The 21,825-nt window shown below is 36.5% G+C and overlaps 2 protein-coding genes across 3 annotated transcripts; both read left to right on the forward strand.

The window, feature by feature from the left end:
• Positions 1-5,503: 5,503 nt before the first annotated feature.
• LOC128168900 (acetylcholine receptor subunit alpha-like 1) lies at positions 5,504-13,727 on the forward strand. 2 transcript variants are annotated; one of them, XM_052835060.1, is made up of 5 exons: positions 5,504-5,957; positions 8,500-8,544; positions 9,693-9,802; positions 11,597-12,614; positions 12,735-13,727. In XM_052835060.1, exons 1-5 carry the CDS (start codon positions 5,772-5,774, stop codon positions 12,912-12,914), a joined length of 1,539 nt encoding a protein of 512 aa, XP_052691020.1. In that variant the 5' UTR covers positions 5,504-5,771; the 3' UTR covers positions 12,915-13,727. The 2 variants fall into 2 exon arrangements, with proteins under 2 accessions (XP_052691020.1, XP_052691019.1); XM_052835059.1 differs by lacking the exon at positions 9,693-9,802 and adding an exon at positions 11,158-11,267.
• A 4,001-nt stretch (positions 13,728-17,728) lies between these two features.
• Positions 17,729-21,620, forward strand: LOC128168892 (acetylcholine receptor subunit alpha-like 1). Its single transcript, XM_052835043.1, has 5 exons — positions 17,729-18,140; positions 18,636-18,680; positions 19,550-19,659; positions 19,848-20,811; positions 20,926-21,620. Exons 1-5 carry the CDS (start codon positions 17,919-17,921, stop codon positions 21,094-21,096), a joined length of 1,512 nt encoding a protein of 503 aa, XP_052691003.1. The 5' UTR covers positions 17,729-17,918; the 3' UTR covers positions 21,097-21,620.
• Positions 21,621-21,825: the final 205 nt, after the last annotated feature.

Here is a 21,825-nt window from a genome sequence, read left to right on the forward strand (position 1 = left end):
ATGAAAATTCAAGTGAAAAGCTGGATGATTTGAAGTCGCGTAAGATTTTATTTTTAAAAAACCGTAAAACGTTTGTTAGGTAAACTACTCTTTTCATTTCCTTTTTTTCAAATATTAATGTAATCAGAAGTTACAAAAATAAATAAAAACGACATATTCAGATTACCCGTTTTCTGTTTCAATAAACATTATTAAATTACTTTAATCGTTTGAACTATGCATCACAAATTCTGAACTCATCGATGAACATCAGTAAAACCTTGAGAGGTTAGGTCAACGAACAAATTATGCATCGACCATTTATATTTATTCACGAGATAAAACATTCGCTTTAAAAAGTACAGGGATTCTGAGATCCTTGAAAACGGTTGTAAATGCTGCATTTAGAGTCTTAACTTGAACCATATCTAAGACGTCACGAATAAGTGTACATGCAAATGAGCAACGTTTGACGACATAATGTAATAGAGCTTTAAGAGCCCCCATTGTCTAATCTCTGAGTTAAATTTGGGGGTAAAAAGTGTAACTTTTAGCATTTATAAAGCAAACGTTCCCAGGAAACACATCAATAATACTCGTTCCAAGAAAAAAGTCATCTTGGTCCTTTGCAGGTATCAGGTGTTGAGTGGTTTTAATAAAGGTGTTTGTGTACCCAGCTATTGCTCGGTTTTACCGGACATCGACCATTTTCTTAGGTGGCTATAGCTGCAGATCTGTAGCTCTCTGGTTGAAAAAAATCGGATAGACAAACCAGAGAGCTACAGTTCCAAGCGTTGTAAAAACCTCCGATTTACGCCGCCGTTTTTGTGTCGCTCGCTTCGGGAATTATATCCGACTTTAAAAGCATTCAACCGCCTAAAAAACTGGATTTACTAATTAAACATATTGTTTACCCTAACTCAGCTATCTTTGTTTTCCTTTCAATGGTTCACAACGGCCATCCTTCGCCTTGGAATGTCATCGTTTTAAAAAACTCGCCTTATGACAACCATGTTTACCTAGTAGCGAGATCTCGGGTGCGTCGATTTACCCAAATGGACCCAAATGAACCCAAATGGACCCAAATTCAAGCGGAAAACAATTATAATAATTTTGGTCAAATTTAATTTTTCTGTTTTTATTATTTAAAATGCTTTATGAATGCATTTCTAATGATCAAATGAAATTTGGGTGCCCGTCGATGAGTTTTTAGCAAGATACAGGGCTCACAATTCTTGCTCACGTAAACAAGGCTCATGCCCTGTTTTTGTTTACATGGGTTCAATAAACCAGTAAAATATTTTTCAAGCTGATTTTTCTATATTCTTATTCATTTTAAGCATAAATAAACAGTTCCTACCGATTAACACGTTCATTTAAGGTCTAAAACTGGAGTTTTTACTTCAACATTCAAAATGTAAACAAAAGCTTTGTTTACATAGCGAGGAATTGTAAGCTATGTAACTCGCCTATACATGTAACTCAACAAATGACACTCAAATTTTGGTTGCCTATTAAAAATGCCTTACTGAAGCATTATAACTATTAGAATCGAAAAAATAATTTTTTACCGAAAGCGTGACCATGTCCCTTTAAATATGTAATTTGAATTCAGAGTTTGTTTAATTTTCTAAATTACTATCAATCATTACAGTGAACTCGAACCATAGTGATTATGTTTTTAACTTTTACAGTATACTGATGAATGCAAAATAACGAAACAGTATTAACATATTAGGCTCGTATTAAGTATAGGACAATTGCCTGAAAAAAATGGGTTTGAAAATATTGATAAACAGTTTTACAGCTACGGCATTTACAAAAACATGCAATATGCATTATCGTTAAATGAATCCAATTCCCGTAATAGCTCCGTTGTTTTAGCCGCATCAGCGGACCACCAGTTTAACATCAGACAGCCAAAACCGTTACGCCAACATATAGCGTGCACTTGTCTTCAAAGATCATCAGAACTGAAACTTACAGAACGGTTGGGTTGATGTCTTGTTTTCTTTGGGTTTTTTTTTCGGGGTTTTAGTCCTGCTGTTCTAAAGTAGGACCGTGTATTTTAAGCTTTATAAACATCCATGTGGTATTAACGGTGATAGAACAATGTACATGTATATAAGCATTGCAGATATGACAAAGCATAGCAAATACCCACTGTTCTATAACCAATCTCTTATCTAAAATTTACTAGAAACACACCAGTCTAAAATGAAATTTATTATGTTCAGAACTGTGTCCCTTATCTTTAGTGTTTTATCATGAAGGTTGATTGAAATTCCCATCGCTGAAACATTACAAGAGATGCAAGAGAATATTGCCCATGACCTCTGTCAATAACCTTGACCTAAAAGACAAACCGAAAGTGAAACAGTGTTTGGACCTCAGCACAAATCATTGCTGCTAACAAGACTTAGTTCTTGAAAATAATCGATAAATTCGATTTAATGTATGCTAAAGCATTGATTTCAAGGAAACTTATTTATAAATACCTTGAAAATAGTCAGATTTTAAATGGTACGAATTTTTTGTAGTCGTATGTATTCCTACGCCAGAGTTCAATATAGTCTTGTTCAACTCGACGCTCGGCTGTCTCCACAAATCCTTGTCGGAGATTTACGGTGTCAGCCGAGCGTTTGGTTGAACGAGACTACAGTTCAATATTGCTTGGATCCATACAATTTTCGAGAAATATTTCTATCACTGATACATAGTTTGATTGTCGAACAAGTCAAAAATTTCATATTATAAAAATGTGTGTAATACAAATTAGAAACTACATGTACTTGTCATGCAAACTAACATATGATTGATTTTAAAATAAATAAACATCGACAAAATCAACTCCCGTGAGTTCTTCAGTACTTTGATTAGAACTTGAATGGCTTTTTGGTCATATTTTGAAAAAAGAGCAAATGAAAAATAAACCGATTTCAATCAACAAAACGTGGTGAGATGACCCACTTAACATCATAGGGACCTAGACACGATCTGAGCTCAAAATTTTTCCAATTTGTAATGTTTAGAATAGTTATTATGGGCATTTTTAATGCTTTGTTAATATTTGAAAGTCAAATATTGAGTTGTAAGCAAGATACAGTTGAAATTGTTTGTTTTTTTTAAACAAAGCTCGAGCCTTTTTATTGTTTACATATGTGTTAAAATTGCTATAAGTTTCAATTAGATGTTGCTTTCTTTTGTTGATAATATTAATTATAACATAATTACATAGAATTTAATGGAAAATTAAATTGGCTTTTGCGCTATCCCCCCCCCCCCCCCCCCATCTTCTTCAAAATACATAGCCTAATCCTGCGCAAGTTTAACATGTAGATTCAAATAAGTTGTAGAGCAAGGAATCTGGATTTGTGAATTATACAAAATTTACACATCCATTGCCGCTGAGCCATCTAGCTTACCCACCAACCATAAGTTTAGTTTTATCTTATGTTATTTGTACTACATATAAAATTATAACGAAATGAATAAATGACATTCCAGGCTTTTATATTTCAAATGTCAAACAGAAAGAGATATAAATCAGATGTTTAAACCTCAAACTTGATAAAATACCCAACAAGACTATGTCCTAGGAGTCCAAGACATAAGAAGATATAAGAACTGAATAGTTGGACAATTAATCAGAAATGAATACATAACACTCATCCAACCCCCGCGATGTCGGCCGATCCCGAGGTATTTAGTGTATCAATAGAAACCAATCGGTCCCGTGCCTGACTCGCTGTTGTCCAAACAGAGCTGTTATTGTTTCTCCAGGAATTGGGCACATGATCAGCGCCGATCCGGAGAGATGTGTTTTGACAGTATCCGATCCATCCCCTATTCAGCATATGTCTACATAAAACGCCTGATAGATGACGGTGATACGACTGATCATTTCTCTACCGACAAAAGACCAACAAACCTAACTCTCGGGAATTCACGTGGTTAACGAGACTCTAGGTTATAACGGAACAAGACAGATCTACATGTACAACGTGGATGAACACCGTGAGCGAAGATTAACCCAGGTCAAGGAGATAATCCTTTATGTCATTGATCCGACAAATAATCTAGTACGCTTTGGTATTTGTTGTCCTTTCATTTTAATATCAGGTTATTGGGAAATATTTTTTTAAAATTTCAATTTAGTTAAAAAGAGGACTAAAGTCTTACAAATTTCTTGATTCAGTGGCGTTTGCAACGTATTTATGATATGCAAAATATTTATTATGACATTGATCTAATATTCGTATAAATGATTTCGTAAAAAATACCTTTATGACCTGCAATCATCTGAGCGAAGGCAATTTTTAAATGACCTTTAACCTCCCATGTTATTTTTTTTTACATTTTTGTTAATCAAAGTGGAAAGTGGAGGAATTTTTTTTAAAATCGATTCTTCAGTAGTACAACATAGAACATACCGATAACTGAAACATTACATTGTATGTTAGGGACTAGAAGAATTTAACTAAATAATTTCACCCCTGCATAGCAATTTATTAGAAATAATTCTTAAACCAGGAAAAAATGGAAGAAATCATAATGTATTGAATTGTTATTTGATCATTTATCCTACTGACAAGTATTATTGCAATCAGTTCTGACATTTATATAGATATAAGTGAAAATAAGATTCACTTGTGAATACAAAATACCGCGTCTACAGGCATACACAATACATATGAACCGAATTTAGAAAATAACAATATATTTAAAGGTATACACTTAAAAATCTAATTAAAATACTCAATAAATCTAATCATAGACTAAATTGCCACCCTTGTCAATTTGAAATATTAAACTAACAACAGAATGTCAAAAACTAATCTTGGGAACAGCATTTTTAAGTGTTTGTGCGAATTCACACAATGGTTGTAAAAATTATTTAATAATGGTTCAAACGCATGCAGCGCTGGATTGGGCAAATATTCTTCTTTTTTTATCTGCATTACAATTGTGTAAACTTAGTTTTAAATTTAAAAAAAAAACAGCTTGTACACATTAAATCAGATTATTAAAATTTGATTAAAACTCTAAAGTATTAAATTAATAAAATCAATAATACAAAACAATGTCAGTTTTCGCTGAAATTGTCTCTACACAGATCGTTTTTAAACGCCGGAATTGGACGCAGAACAGCAATATTATTACAAAGCTATAACGATTGTTTGCTGAACTAATCCCGGCACCAAATCATAAGAACATCTCATTGAATAATCAAGTATAAAATGTCGGTGACGATTCTTCCCGACTTTAATACGACACGTTGTTTTCGGATGTACATATATTATGTTTTTACACGTTCAATGAACAGCAGTTCTTGAACTCATTAACATTCTTCTATATGTATCTCTTTTATTGTTATGTAACTGTATACACTGGCAGCACGTGTGTGCCTCCCCGGAAACATCTTCCGTAGAACATATATATCTGCCAAATCAATTACAGGGGAAGCACAGGGGCCCATAGGTTCTCTACTGATACTTGTTACTCTACCTCAGCCGGTAGGTGGCGCGGTCGTTGCGCTAACAATATGACGGAGCTGCCAGTGTCTATAGAATGGCCCGCTCCGATCTCCAAAGTAAACATTAATCTCCGTATATTTAACAAATAAGATAAAAGTTCATGTATATATGACCGCCATATTCAACAAAATGAGAAAAATCAATTAATGACTGTGAAAGAAACAGTTCCCCTTCGTAACATCTGGTTGAGGCCGAGGCGAATGTGTATTCGTTGCTTAGCCGGACGTGTGCAGGTTTGCACTTTGATAATTGAGGATGCGGGGACTAGTGAGCTGGATACTGTGTTGTTTAGTGGTACTTGTGACTGGGAACGATGACGCTAAGCGACTGTACTACGACCTGCTGAAGCGGTCCTACAACAAACTGATCCGACCCGTCAGTAACAGCTCCGACAAACTGATCGTCAAGATGGGCATCCGACTGTCCCAGCTCATAGACATCGTAAGTACATGTGCTTTATTCCGAACCTCGGGCACCTGCCGGGCCCGTCTAATGTCTAACCGAGTATGTAGTGTATTCATGTATCTCTTTGAGCAGGTTTAATTGTTAATAAGACTGGTAATTACACACAAAGAGCTTATATAATATTTAATATGTGATCAAAGTTATTAAGTATATCGACTCAATATAAGGGTTACACTTGAGGATTCAGAAGCGATTATATCTAATGCTATAGTTGTCTGTGGTGGACAGTGGAATTCAATTCTATTGTTGCATTCCCTTGGGATCTTCACTCAAAAATCTCAATAATTGTTCATATAACCATGGGCAGTTAATTAACGATCAAGAAAATCAGGATCGATGCAAAACAAAACGCTCCCGCATACCTACTTGTATATATAAAATATATCACTATGGTGACCACGAAGGGACCCAAGCAGGCCGGCCGGTCCCCCTTTGTTTCTGTAAGTGTGTCATTAATGATCGAGAATTAGTGGCACCGCCAAACCCACATCACTGCATGAATATTCAAAACGCTCCATTTAAATACACAAATGTAATTGGTTTCTTCCATTGATTAGCCCTCTCTCTCTAAAAAGAGGTCGTTTCTATCAATACGTATAATTGTGCCGAATATTTATTTAAAATATAGACTTATTACTTTGTTAAATTTTAAATTGCATACTGTGTGCTGGGTATTCTTGTATAGGTACTTAAGGTGCATTCAAATTTCCTGCAACCTTCTTGTCGTAATGTCACAATAACTTTTACCCTTAAAAAAACCAAGACGTTAAATCAATCAATCCTTTAAAACAATTGATCTAATCTAATCTAATATGTCTTTCTTTAAGTATCCATTTTTTAGTCCAGTATTTTTTTTTTTTAAATTGTCTAAAAAAAAGACTCAAAACGAACTCATTTCTCCTTTTAAAAATTGACATGTAAATTTAAAATTGGGGTATACGCTTAGCAATATTTATCAAACAATTTTATTTATTTTTAGAAGTACAGCCTGGACACATATAAACAAATTAACACATTATAATTATTAATTCAGCAAGAAAATAGCGACGATTTTTATCTTTTTTAGGGGGGGGGGGGGGTATTTAGGAATGCAAGACTGGAACGGATTGACGTAAATATTCTTTTAACTTTGCTTTCTTCAAATATACATCTACTTTATAACAGGAACCAACAATGACGAAAATATAGAAATAGTTCCCATTAAGCGAATTGAGATGGAAAATAGTCCACGTAACGGAGTAATTTATCAACCCTAACAAGTCGTAGCAATTGACTGAAATTGATTTAGTATGGTCTTCAAGCTCTATCAGTCATATTTAGAACGATTTATTCCATAGCTCCTTGTCCATCGCCATCAAATCTCTCCTGCTATACTCCGATTCTCGCGTCAACTCTTCCGGTCGCCTGATTAATCGTCGCCTGTCAAATAAATCCAGAAATCCGTCGCGGAGGAATACATCAGAGAGATGTTTTTGATGTAACTATGAAACATTAACAAGTATCCCAGTTTTAACATTTCGTTTTTTTCTAAATGAGAACTATTCGTTTACATTCAATGTGATGATGGATGTCTATTTGCAGACAAAGAGTTATTCAAATGGCGATAATTCTATCACAAAACGTATTATGTAAAGGCGCAGATTCTTGACTTATATATAACTCTGATGCCGCAAATGTTTAACTAGAACTGTATTCTTTTAATGCGAATCTTTAGTTAAATACTTATTTGAACAGTGCACTTTTGTCCATATTTTATTGTTCGGTATCCATAATGACATAATTTGAATATCTTTCATTACAAGATCATAGAAGATTCCATTCAGCTTGCACACAAACCGAACACACATTGAACGAGACTCAATATAGGACAAGAACAATCTTGTAGTAGCGACGCAATGAATGACCACCTTTGTTTGCACTCTATCGTTTTTTGATCATGCTGATGAATCTTTTTAATTCCGTGTTGCGTTCAAACCCCTCGCTAAATCTCGGTACAAGTGCTTGAGATGAAACGAGTCCATTTTCTTCACACATTCTGAAGAGCTGAATACACACTACTAGGGTTTCTTGGATCACTTAGCGCGTCACGCAATGGCCTGGAGAGGGCGCTATGTGCAGGGAATCCCACGGCCAACTAACACACGGCTTGGTCATTAAAATCAATCCCTGAAAAAAATAGTTCTGTCGAAATGTTCCGTGGATTTGTAAAAGTAAATTTCAAATATAGTTACGTAGTTTCCTGGGTTTTTTCCCGTAAGCACAGAGTCAAATTGTATTCGATACATGGTAAAACCTCGATAACAAGTGACTTAAGATCTGTTAATGCATAATTGTGTGAAAACAGTTTGATTCGTAATTAGAATTAATAAGTTTAAACAAAACTGTTGGTTTTCTCCATTAGAAAACTCAAAGTCAAAGTCGTATTGTTTTAAGTGTATAAATTGATTGGTTTCAAATGTATTTTTTTATTTATTTGAGTTTGATTGTTTTGACCGAGTTGACGTTGCTCTTTTTGCAGGACGAGAAGAACCAAATAATGACCACAAACGTTTGGCTCAGACAGGTATCGATCAACTGTCGACAAAGACTAAAATCCAAACCCTCAAATATCCGGATTTCTAATTAAGAAATGATATTCCTTTAGTCGAATACTCGCATCAGTTTTCTTCCGTTTCGGAAGCTTATCAAATTTATATCTTGTGTCTTTTCATATCTATTTCTAAAAGAATTTGAAAGGCAAATGAACGGAAGATGATAATATTTTTAATATAAACAGATGTATTCGTTAGAGCAGGATTTACGCAGAGCTGATGTTTCTGATTATGATAATAACCCAAGATGTATAAAATAGAGGTATTGGATTCTATTTTCTATCATTGCATAAAGTATATCGGGTATAATGATAAACATACATATCTAGCTGCATTACTGAACATGTCTAAATGTCTTGTAGTATTGGACATCATACATCTATATAAATGTCTGTATAGCATCTACCTCACTCAAAAACGTGTGTCTTCATTACTTTAAACATCTGAACTTTAATCAATTCATTTGCATTGCTGAACACAATACATTACGCTGTGCCATCTAATGTTTTAGCTGGGTTGATCTAATATTTAAAAGTTATACAATATATCCGGAGTTGTCCAACATCTTGGACATGCGTCCATTGTTACGGTATAGGCTCCAGGGGTTTGTGATTTGGTCTTTCGCGGTTGATTATCTGTATAGATGTTACTGCATGCATGTATCACACTAGCTTACTAAATAATATCTTTAGAGGCGTGCCAGATACAAGGCATTCCTATTTTACACCTACTTTCTAGCAGTATCTAACCCTCTTGTCTGCTCCGTTTCTTCTCTTTTTACTCTCTGGCTATTGGCGAAATCTCTATAATGCACTGCATTAACTGTCAAATGTATTTTATGAATATTGGCGAAATGGTATATATCATTTTATCAATTTACAAATTTAGCAGTTCATTTAGATTATGAGAAACTTGTGTTTTTTTGTTTTGTTTTTTTTTAATTGCAATACAACTTTAAATGTGATGCCTTTGCAAATAATTTCCATTGACAAATTTTGCATGTGCACCTTTATGCATGACATTAGTACTTTTATCATTGCTTGGAAGTTCCAAGTTGGGACTAGTTTCTAATGTACTCGATTTTCTCTCCACTTTTCTCCGCTGCTTGCTCGCCTGTCAGGAGTGGTACGACTATAAGCTGGCGTGGATCCCGCGGGAGTACGGTGGCGTAGATAGGCTATACGTCCCCGCTAGAGACATTTGGCTCCCAGATATTGTCTTATATAATAAGTGAGTAAGCGACACCAAAATTAAATGTTTATATCTCGGTTAGTTATTTCATAGTCTTCGAAATCGTTCATTGGTATCTAATTATTTCGGCGTAAGATGTTGTAAAGGCAAGTGCGATTTTTACCAAAATCATGGACGTGGTATGTACTTCCTTAATCTCCAGATATAATCCCTAATCCATGAACCTGGTTTGTACACCACTTATTCCAATATATAATCCATCAGCCATCTTCGCTAGCCAAGGGTTTTCGGTCCACTTTGCTCCCCATAAACCCTTGGCGGATTTCATTGCGAAAACTCGGTGATGTGGTGGCGCTATCTAGCGAGCAACTTGAGTTGCGCCCCTTGCATATTTACATTTTAATCGAATTAAACAACGGGTTATATACACACTAAGGCATTAATACAACTTGAAAACATGTTGACTACCGAATATTAGAACATAATTAACGATGCTATTAAATACGAATTAAGTTATAAACTAGGGAAAGCACGGAATGTTTTATTCATAGTGTTTTGTATGGACCTGTACCAGGAGTGAAAAAGTCGCCGATTTATATGAAAGCTTTCATGTCATAAAACCAGGTATCGTTGTCGGAAATATTGTGAACCAAAGAAATTAAATAAAATAAATCTCACTGAACCTTTAAAAGCAATAACCATAAGCAGGAACGTATATACTAACGGGATGGGCAACGTCTACATTCGCCATGTTTACTTCCCATGCTATCACGCGAGCCTTGACAAGTTTGTAGAACTATGTTCAATCCCAGTAAAATATATAGGTTTTCAAAGCGATCTGGTTAGACCATCGTTGGCGAGGCACTAGCTGTTCTCGAGAACTTGTGTCTCAATTTATTATTTACCAAAGATCACATAGGCCTATGTGTTTTCTTTTAAAGTTTATATTTACAAGCACTGCGATTGGATCAGCTACTCGCAGCTGCAGCCAATCATAAAACGGAGCTCGTCACCGAGTTTTCGCAATGAAATCCGCCAAGGGTTTATGGGGAGCAAAGTGGACCGAAAACCCTTGGCTAGCGAAGATGTCCATCAGCACTCTGAACGGTGGACGGAAAATAGAAATGTGGAAACTGGGGACAGTAATTGAATTTAATGCAGATGAATTTAGGCAAGTGTAGAGTTTTATTTAGGGACCTATGTAACAATGATTGTTTCATTTAGTAAAGAATTACATCTATTAAACGTGGAGTTTGATAGATGTTATTCTTGCACCTTATTTTCCATATTTCTATATTTTGCTTGAATAATACACGGTGTTGGTTTGGCTTTACTAACCACTAACAAAGGTAAGGTCATGCCCTCTAACCTTTGACCCCTTTCCTTACCGGAAGGAGTGGTACGATCAGGGTTTAGTCTGGAATCCCGTGGAATACAACGGCATTAAGACGATAGAGGTTCCTATTGGCGACATCTGGAACCCGGATGTTGTGCTTTTTAACAAGTGAGTAGGTTTTAATGAAACTTTAGGCTGTATGAAAATAAAATGCATAAATCCCATACCGGTGCTGTTGTATTGAGTATACTCTAACAATATAAAAAGCAAAAATATGTGTAATAAGGAATACAAAATTATAATCTAGTATGTTTTCTTACGTCTAGACGTGCCGTAACTTTTCACCTTAAATCTTATAAATGTGTTTGCATAGATCAAAGTGAAATATGCGTCTACGAAGAAAGAATAATGTGAGACGCTGTAAGTTATAGAATCCGTGGTTGTTAGTCATGGTTATAGAATTCAAAAGTTAATCGCACTTTGCTATCTCGTTCCAGCGCTGACGGTAATTACGAGGTGACGCTGATGACGAAGGCTATCCTTCACCCTGACGGTAAGGTGGTGTGGGAGCCACCCGCCATTTACAAGAGTTCCTGTATGATCGACGTGGAGTTTTTCCCCTTTGATATCCAGCAGTGCATCATGAAGTTCGGATCGTGGACATACGACGGGAATCAGGTAGACCTGGTCCATCTGTGCGTGTCCGAGAGCACGTCCACGGAAGTCATCCGTAAGGGCATCGACTTCCGGGACTTCTACCCCAGTGTAGAGTGGGACATCCTAGAGGGGTCCGCCCAGAAACACTACAAACGTTACATCTGCTGTCCGTCGCCATTTCCGGACATCACTTTCAATATCACAATGAGAAGGAAGACGTTGTTTCACACGGTCAACTTGATCATTCCCTGTGTCTCCATATCATTCCTGACGGTTCTTGTCTTTTATCTCCCCAGTGACAGCGGCGAGAAAATTACTCTGTGCATTTCAATTTTGCTGTCGTTAACTGTGTTTTTCCTTCTTCTGGCCGACATAATTCCGCCGACATCGATTGTTGTGCCTCTGATCGGCAAGTACTTACTGTTCACGATGATACTCGTGACTCTCTCTATTCTTGTGACTGTGATAGTGCTAAACGTTCACTTCCGGTCGCCGTCAACCCACACGATGGCGCCATGGGTCAGAAGAGTGTTTTTAAATGTTTTGCCGCGCTTATTAGTAATGCGGCGACCAAACTTAGAGAATGAGCACAGTACCGGTAGAGTGATCAGAACTTGTAATGGCGTGGAGATGACGCAATCATACAAAGATATGATTCGTCGAAGAGTAGAACAGAGGAAATTCGAGAATAGCAATATTTTTCATGACCCTGTAGAAGAAGAACTAATTAGTGCAACTAAAGAAACGGAACTGAGCGTGCGTCGACGTCATAAACCAGTTCCCCGGGAGATCAAAGACGCAGTGGATAGTGTTTGCTTTATTGCTGAGCATCTGAAAAAAGATGACAAAGAAAATTCGGTAATTCTGGACTCCATTATTTACATGCTGACTAAATCAAAATCTGAGTAAAAACTATATATATTTAAATTGAAAATGTTGATTAATGAAACATCTTGTTGCTTTTTTCTGCACTCTTAGATAAAAGAGGACTGGAAATACGTTGCCATGGTGCTGGACCGACTCTTTCTGTGGATATTTACGATAGCATGTGTAGTTGGGACTTTTGGGATTATCCTCCAGGCCCCCACCCTGTATGACGACAGGCAGACCCTGACCCCCCAGGCGCCTGATGACAGCTGTATCAAACCCGAGTTTTGATGTTCGCTTTCATGTGTGCTGAAACAAGTTAATATTAACACATATATATAAAGCAAGGACATGAAAATCTAAACATTTACAACGACAAACTTTGATATAGATTTTTTATACTTTATATCAGATTTGTAAGAATGGCTACGGTTGAAGTGTATCCTAGATTTAGATTTTATTCAATTTCTACTGGAACTTTGCATAGTTCGACAAAATTTCAAGGCTTTTTAAAACACTTGGAATAGAGAGATGTGAGTGAATATATCGATTCGTCTCACAGGCACATGAACGTTTACAACATATCTCTCTATTGATAAATGTATTTCCCATATCAAAACATTTAAAAGTTTTGTCACAGTCGCTCTTTTAAATTTTGAAGATCAACACATCTGCTATGATTCTGTGCCCATGTATATAGTTCTTTCATAATGATGGAATTCTGGTTGGTTGGCTAAGGGTTCAAATCGTAAAAAGAATGTTGCTTACGTAACAGTAAGACTGGCGTCAAAAAGGTTTATCCACTGCATTTGAAGTTTGGACACATTTATAATGATCATGACAAAATGATGTACATGTATTTTACGTCAAGTGCTTGTGATTTGTCCGTGTAGGGTAACATCAGTTTCAATGAGACACATATCGCAGAGAGAGAGAGAGAGAGAGAGAGAGAGAGAGAGAGAGAGAGAGAGAGAGAGAGAGAGAGAGAGAGAGAGAGAGAGAGAGATTTTAAGGAATAATAATGTGACGTCATTTTATACATGTACAAACCATTTCTGGTTATATCATAATAAAATGAGAACTATATCGCTTTCCTTTATTTTCTCTTTTTAGGACTGCTCAAACTCTCTCTGCAAATATTCTTTGTATCTATGATTTACAGGCCCAGTAGCGACTTCAGAGTAGCGACAGTATTTGACAAGATCAAGGAATGTTGGCAAAGACTGTAATTACGGCCGCTACAAGTTGAGTGTCCTCTTGTTGTTTTTTTTGTCAAGAGGAGACAACAGCTGGTGACAATCTCGCCGACTTTGATCAGCGGCCGGAAATGAGATTCCACCAGACGCTCCTCTCCTCCCGGGGCCGCAGCCTCGTCTTGACTTGTTTGTCTGGGAGAGACTCGCCGTCCTCCTTAATTAGCAGTCCTTATTCAGTCTCTATCATAGTGCAAAACATTCTCCAAAAACTCAACATGGACCTTTGTGTAAAACATTATGTAATCTCAAGATATTGTTTATACGAAGCTTCAATGTAACTTTTAATTAATTTACATGTAAAAACCATGACAAGATATGTCTTTTCTAAAATAAATCTGTGCAAAAGGAAAAAAGTGAACTGGCTTGCACCCGCTGATAATAGAATTTAATAAAGATATTCACTGGATGAGAGTACTTCTAAAGCCTCAACTAAAAGGCTGACCGCGGATTGGTCCTTTGATCATTCGGCATCATAAGACAAGGAAGAGAGCCAACATTAATTAGAACTTAAATGCGAACTAGATATGTCATAACTTTTAAAATTTTTCTCTTTCATCTTTCCATAAACAAAAAGCTAATGGAGCGAATTCTGTGATTGAGTGTAACTGAGTCAAATTAACTTAAGATAGAAAAACCGGGGATGCTCCGTAGAATTTTCCTCCAAACAATTAAACCCGTCAGTGTATCTATATATAGGTGTTTAAAATGGTGTTTGAGGATTTTAGTGTATTTACATTCTAGCCACGCCAGTCAAAACAAAATTAAGTTAAAAACAAACAAAATTAGGTTGTTGTACATGGAAGCAATCAGAGCTAACGATGAACGTGCGGAGTTTAACAGCTAAAACTAATCCTCGCTTAATCTGTTCAATCTTTTTACTGATGTATCACTGCTGATAGAAAAATAACCACAGCAGAGGTTTAAAAGTCTGTAAGCAAAAAGTGCAATAGCGAACATCAGAAAAATTCTACCCAAAATGCATTGTATTTACCTCTAGAATGTGTCTTGGATTTGGTTTGAACACTTTTAGACATTGGTTATATGAATCATGACAATAACATATGTACAGTTATTTGTTTCCGTTTCGTGTTGTTGGGAAGTCTTCTCCATCATTTAATTGTGGTTTTATTGATAGGTTGTTGATGATAAGGCATTCATCCGGCAGGTGGCGTGGTGATATCAGATATAACATATGGTGAAATAAAAGTGATAACGAGGTTAAAAACATATGCTCGGGTCATGATCCACAAAGCGTTTGTTTTTCTTTGGAAACCACACCAGCTTATTTTGCATGTCGCACGCTGAATTTAGGTGCTAGCATCAAAGTAAATAAGAATATGCATATCTTATTGTTGATGAGAAGACGAAAAGCGAGAGTTCGCCGTCTTTTTATTGCCAACACAGATGGAATTTGAACTTGTTTTAATTGTATCGCTTGGCATTTCATTCGGTACCTTTCTATTGAGAGATTACAGGTACATGAATCGGATTTACACACCAGCAGGTACTCCAGATGTGGTCCTTTGGCTCAAACCCCACAATACAGCAGTAAAAAACCATCCCGACTTGTTATGCACTTAAAATCAGTACAGGTCTCATAGCATTAATTCTTTAAGAAGGCTCGATGGACGTGAGCATTTTATACTATTTTAATCTCCTAATAAAAAAGAGCCATGTAAAAAGATTTAAGAAAATGATAAACAAAAATCTACATTACTAAATGTTAGTTTATGGCCAAAATATCTTATTTCGAAGTTTAAGGTAGATCTAATTAAGGAATAAGGAATCATTCTTTGAGTATCATGAGGTGATAATTTCGGTCGGGGCGTGATCAAATCCAATAAAGCCCGAAAGGCTTTATGATAGATCTGGTTACGCCCCGACCGAAATTATCACCTCATAATATTCAAAGAATGCCCCAAGGGCTTTATGATAGATTTGATCACGCCCGATCGACCGAAATTATCACCTCATAATATTCAAAGAATGATTCCTTGCTACTTATATTTATATAAATTTAAGCCATCGTACGATTAAATATTTAAATATATAAATAAGCAGTTGACGTCATTTGTAGTTATGGGTTATATAACAAAATCGATACGTAGTGTTATCACAGCCAAAGACACTGCAAAATGTAATCATGAGTTACATGTAATCATAAGTTACATGTAATCTTTCAACCACCCAGCTTCCTTAAACGATACACGTATTACATAATTACTTAGGTACGAAAGCCTATACCGTACACTGCGATTGAAGATTAACACCGCGTCCATTGAATATACTTTATCAAGTTTTAATGGATTCCATTTGAATTACTGTTCATTCAACGCCTCTAAGGGGCAGTGTCAGCTGAGAGGTGAATGAGGCTATTTTCCCCGCTGTGCGAGTCAGCGCGATTCTACAACACGCTCTCATGATTTACCGCCAAATATCGCCGTAGATCACCGCCAGAGTTGCCTCGACTTGTCAAAATATTGCAAATTTAAATTCTGTTTTAAAAAAATACATAGTTTCAATGCTAACCGTATTATTAGCTAAGTAATGTGTCCACTACGCACGTATACTCTTTTATATATGACATGCCCGCCCGACACGTTATATAAGCGTATGTCGTTACTATCTATAGAGTCACACCATGTGACTTTCTGAATCATTTGAACATTCCTCTACTTTAGATTTTTTATATTACCTATAAGACGGTAATTATATAACATGCACTGAAATCAGCAATTTTTTTTTACAACATACAAAAAATAGCGTATATATATGCTTAAATCTATTTGTCCTTTTGATCCTTCTTCTAATAGTCTCCCTAAGAAACTATGTCAACGGTACTAATCAACATACCGCGCTCTCCATAAAAGTTTAATCAGGTTATATGTTTACAAACACACTTAAATATTTTATATCTGAGTCATTGGAAAACATTTCCATTGCTCGTAATGCGCGACAAATAAGAAGTCGTCTCCAAGAACCTGTGCCATGAAATTCCACAAACAAGAAGGACATCAGATATGCAAATTCAATCCTATCACAATGCGACATCTGTGCCCGCCTGACTTACCCCTTATTAAGATGCAAATTCGGTGTTTTCTTTGAAAACGATTCTGTATATTCGGTTGGCGAGGATGGGGTAAGGTTTGTAAGGAATCAAGGGTCCGATTGTCGGAGCTAATTAACGACAGTCGGAGACGTCATAAAGAATGCCACACTCTAGCTACCACGTCCAATTACTGTTTCCAAATTCAGATTTACTACAATTTACATTAATGGATTGTGTAAAAAAGACACAGCGGGTATCGATTTAAACAAGTCCCGTTAAACTTGTTCATTTGCATGTCTTCGAGCATCTTGGAGGAATTTACACAAACGTCAGAGGAATATGATGAATAATAATAAATGAATACAAGGTACCCGAAACCGTTTTATGATATTATGAGTTTGCTGATTTTATCAATGAAAAAGATATGGTAAATTATTTTCATTTCTCGTACAAATATGAATATGCTGACGTCAGAGCATAGTCTGATACAATAGTGAGTGACATCTATACACACAGAAACTTGTAGCAGGTACATGGATACCAGATAATGCAACAGTTTTATGGTTCCATCCCTGTTCTCTTTAAACACTCAATATGAGAATTCATAAGAAAATGGTCAGAAAACCAAATAAAAACAATTGCGTGTTCTCGCTAATAAAGTAATAAGAAGTATTTGTAGAGTATGTATCGGGGCCAAAAATAAATTTCTGAATCGTTCTCAGATTTATACAATTAGGAAACTTTAAACACAATTAGAGAAGCATCTTGGCATTCAAAGTTTAAAAATTGGGTTCGCGTGAGTGTAACATGAGAAAAACATTGAGATCAATAGCAAGAGGAACGAAATGCACATGTTTTGTAAGTTAGCACGAAGAAATGGCAGGATGTTAGAAAAACTACAGCGACGCTCAGAGACCCTCGTCATTTTTCTTAACTTCCGGATTACGTAATCTTTCTGAAACGGTAGAGGAAACTAGGGAGGTGTTGACAATGGAGCGATTCTCAGACTTCCGGTCCCTGCTTGTAACATTAGCATTTCTGTTAACGTTTTGGGACCGGTCCAGATATGTGTCGGGGTCGGATGAAGAGGGCCTGCTGATGCATCAACTCCTGGGCCACGCCTACAACAACTTGGTCAGACCGCGGGGTGAGGGCGTCAATGGAACCTTGAAAGTGAAAATAGGGATGAGGTTATCACAACTCTTAGATATGGTAAGTAGATGTAAAGTGCAAATAGAAATTAGGCTTTTCTCTCTCTAATATACCTACGTAAGAAATCGAAATGTTTGCTTAAACAAACCAAAGAAACACGTCTGGTGTAAAGAATGGTGAACAGAGGTTAGGCACTAATCATAGGTAAATTCATTCTCAGTCACACCTTTAACATACGGTTATCTACATTTATAAATATCGAACATAAGATTATCATTTTCTCCAAATGTTATGCAATTATTTACTTCTACATGTATATGATGATATTATCTAGCAACAGTTGGTGTTGCTCTTGGTTTTGACAGGCTTGGTGATTCTTTGTATTATATTACACACTTTTCAACCAGTGCTGAGTAGATGTACTTATAAGAATGGTAAACTGAAGAAAAAAATATAAATAAAAAATAATAAAACAATCCTTTGTTTAATTTCTGTTGTAAAATGTACGATTAGTAATATTTCACTGTAACTCAAAAGAAGTAATTACAATTACAGGACGAGAAAAACCAGATAATGAAGACGAGTGTCTGGTTACACCAAGTAAGTACCGGTAAACAGTCAGACATACATTTGAGAGCGTCATAATAGGAACACAGAATCCCCATCAACGAAATTAGCCATAAGGCACTGAAACCTTTCTCTTTCTATAGCAAAACCTTACTAAAGTAAAACAGTGTAATTAGCAACTAGAAAAATCAAAGTACTGAATAACTGACGGGAGTTGATTTTGTCGATGTTTATTTGATATGTTATTTTGCATGACAAGAACATGTAGTTTCTAATTTGAATTACGCACATTTTTATAATTTGAATTTTTGGACTTTTTCGACAAGAATATCGAGAAACCCCGATATAAATCATGTTAAATAATATTTAAAGATAAAATTAATTCAATCAAACTATGTATCAGTAATAAAATATTTCTCGAAAATTGTATGGATCCAAGCAATATTGAACTCTCACTACTCTCGTTCAACCAAACGCTCGGCTGAGACATTAAATCTCCGACAAAGATTTACGGAGACAGCCGAGCGTCGAGTTGAACGAGACAATATTGAACTCTGGCGTAGGAATACATACGACTACAAAAAATATTTAAATTGTTCGTACCATTTAAAATCTGACTATTTTCAAGGTATTTATAAATAAGTTTACTTAAAAAACAATGCTTTAGCATACATTACATCGAATTTATCAATTATTTTCAAGAACTAAGTCTTGTCAGCAGCAATGATTTGTGCTGAGGTCCAAACAATGTTTCACTTTCGGTTTTTCTGAGTTACTGCATAGGAGAGTTGATTAAAGTCAACTCCCAAAAATAGATATGAAACTTGACTTGTTTTATGATTAATGAAACTACACTGAATGTATTTTTGATGGGACTTTACATTGTATGCTGTTTTTGTTAGGAATGGTCGGACAAGCGTTTAGTGTGGGACCCCCAGGATTTCGGTGGTATCGATATGACTCAGATTCCGTCGTCAATGCTGTGGAAGCCAGACATTGTACTGTACAACAAGTAGGTTATCCATGCTCATCAAATGATACTAGCATTTACTCTGCAGTACTTCAGGCCGGCAAATAGTAACTGTATATATATATATACAATAAATACACTGCAAAATATCATATGTAGATTGTATCTTTGTGGGTTTTTTAAAATGACACATTCACCAGCATTAATTAAACAAAACATTTTTGTTCAAGCGCCGACGGAGAATTCATCGTGAAACATGACATTAAAGCTAAAGTTTACAGCACGGGACGAATTGTGTGGGAACCGCCAGCCATCTACAAGAGTTATTGCCCCATAGATGTGGAGTTCTTCCCCTTTGACAGACAGGAATGTTTCATGAAGTTTGGTTCCTGGACGTACGACATGGAGCAGATAGATCTCCGGCACATCTGTGACGAGAAAGCCATCACGTACATCGTCGGGGACAAAGAAGAACGCGTGATCGACCGAGGGGTGGATCTAAAAGACGTCTACTTCAACGTGGAGTGGGACATCCTGAATGTGACGGCCACGTGGAGGGTGAAATCGTTCCCCTGCTGCGATATCTCTTATCCGTACATCATGTTCAACATCACGCTCCGCCGGCGTCCATTGTTCTACTCCCTTAACCTCATCATGCCGTGTTTGTCTATTTCCGGTCTGACGGTGCTGGTGTTCTACCTGCCCTCAGACAGCGGGGAGAAGATCACCCTCTCCATCTCTATCCTCCTTGCCCTCACTGTGTTCTTCCTCCTCCTCTCAGACATCAACCCTCCGACATCTTTTGTCATCCCACTCATCGGGAAATACCTCCTCTTTACCATGATTTTGGTGACGTTATCTATATTTCTAGCGGTGAGTTCGATTGGAATCACCAATAGGAAACCCTCAACACACAGCATGAGCCCGTGGGTAAAGCGAGTCTTTACTGACATACTGCCGAGTGTGTTAAGAATGGAAAGGCCAGGGTTTAAGAAAAGTAAATCCTCGGTGGTTGGAGGTTTAATACATTGCATGAAAAAAGACTACCACTGTTCGTTACATTTATTGAATATAAACGATGAGCCAAAGAAGAAATCGCAAGAATTCCTTGAATACCCGAAGCGTGTCCAGAGCGCCGTTAACGGTGTGCAGTTCATTGCAGACAACCTCAGGAAGAGTGACGAAGTCAAAATGGTCAGTAATCCACACCTTGAAATCAAACAAATTGTCCAGTTTATTTCAATCTGACTATATATTCATTGGAGGTAGTTTTGTTTGATATTTGATTTGATTCTTTCTTGTTGGCAGGAAGAGCTGGATTGGAAGTACATCGCTATGGTGGTGGACCGCCTGTTTCTCTATCTCTTCTCGGCGGCTTGTCTCTGTGGAACTTTTACCATATTTCTATACGCCCCCTCTCTGTATGACCCGCGTAATGCACTTACGATGAATGACGTCACTGAAGAATGTGTGTATTAATGTTATACTGTTAGAATATGCATATATTTGAGTCCGTACCAAAGATAAACATAAATCATAGCTTTTTAACGCTTGTCTGTATATTTAATGAATGACATCTATGTAATATCTCTGATGATGTACTGTAATGACGTCATGATTATTTATATACATGATATTGTAAATATTGTTAGGATAATAAATGAAATTTAAGAATTCGTTGCATAATATTTGCATTCAAATTGTTTTGAATCATCTGCAGTTATAACACATTGTTTTCCCTCGGACTGAAATGTCACATTTTGATTGGATTAAACATGGCACGTGATTGCCTCATATATCTCTATGTAGGTTCTTTGAGGATTAATATTAGGCAATATGGCCGTCATTGGCCGCCGCCTCACCTACTCATTTCGATTATTCATATTATTTAACACAGAAATCGTGCTCAGTAAGTCCTTAAAATATTTAGAGTAGTGGTCCTTTGGAATTATTTTTAAATTAGAGAAGTTGCCCTTTGAATATTGACGTCACATTGTTGTGTCTTGAGCAGAACAAAATGGCAGCGTCTAACGTTAAATTTGCTCAGATCTCTGCAGAGGTTTGAAATTGAATAGCAACAAAACATTGTAAGTAATATGGGTGATCCGAAGATTTTTAAAGCGTATTTGAAAGGTGGTATTGATAATTTTGAAGAGTTTAAATGAGTTTAATTGGACGAGATGTAAGGCATTATGTACATGGCTTTGC

This window comes from Crassostrea angulata, unplaced genomic scaffold (assembly GCF_025612915.1).
Source record: "Crassostrea angulata isolate pt1a10 unplaced genomic scaffold, ASM2561291v2 HiC_scaffold_66, whole genome shotgun sequence".
Lineage (NCBI taxonomy): Eukaryota > Metazoa > Mollusca > Bivalvia > Ostreida > Ostreidae > Magallana > Magallana angulata.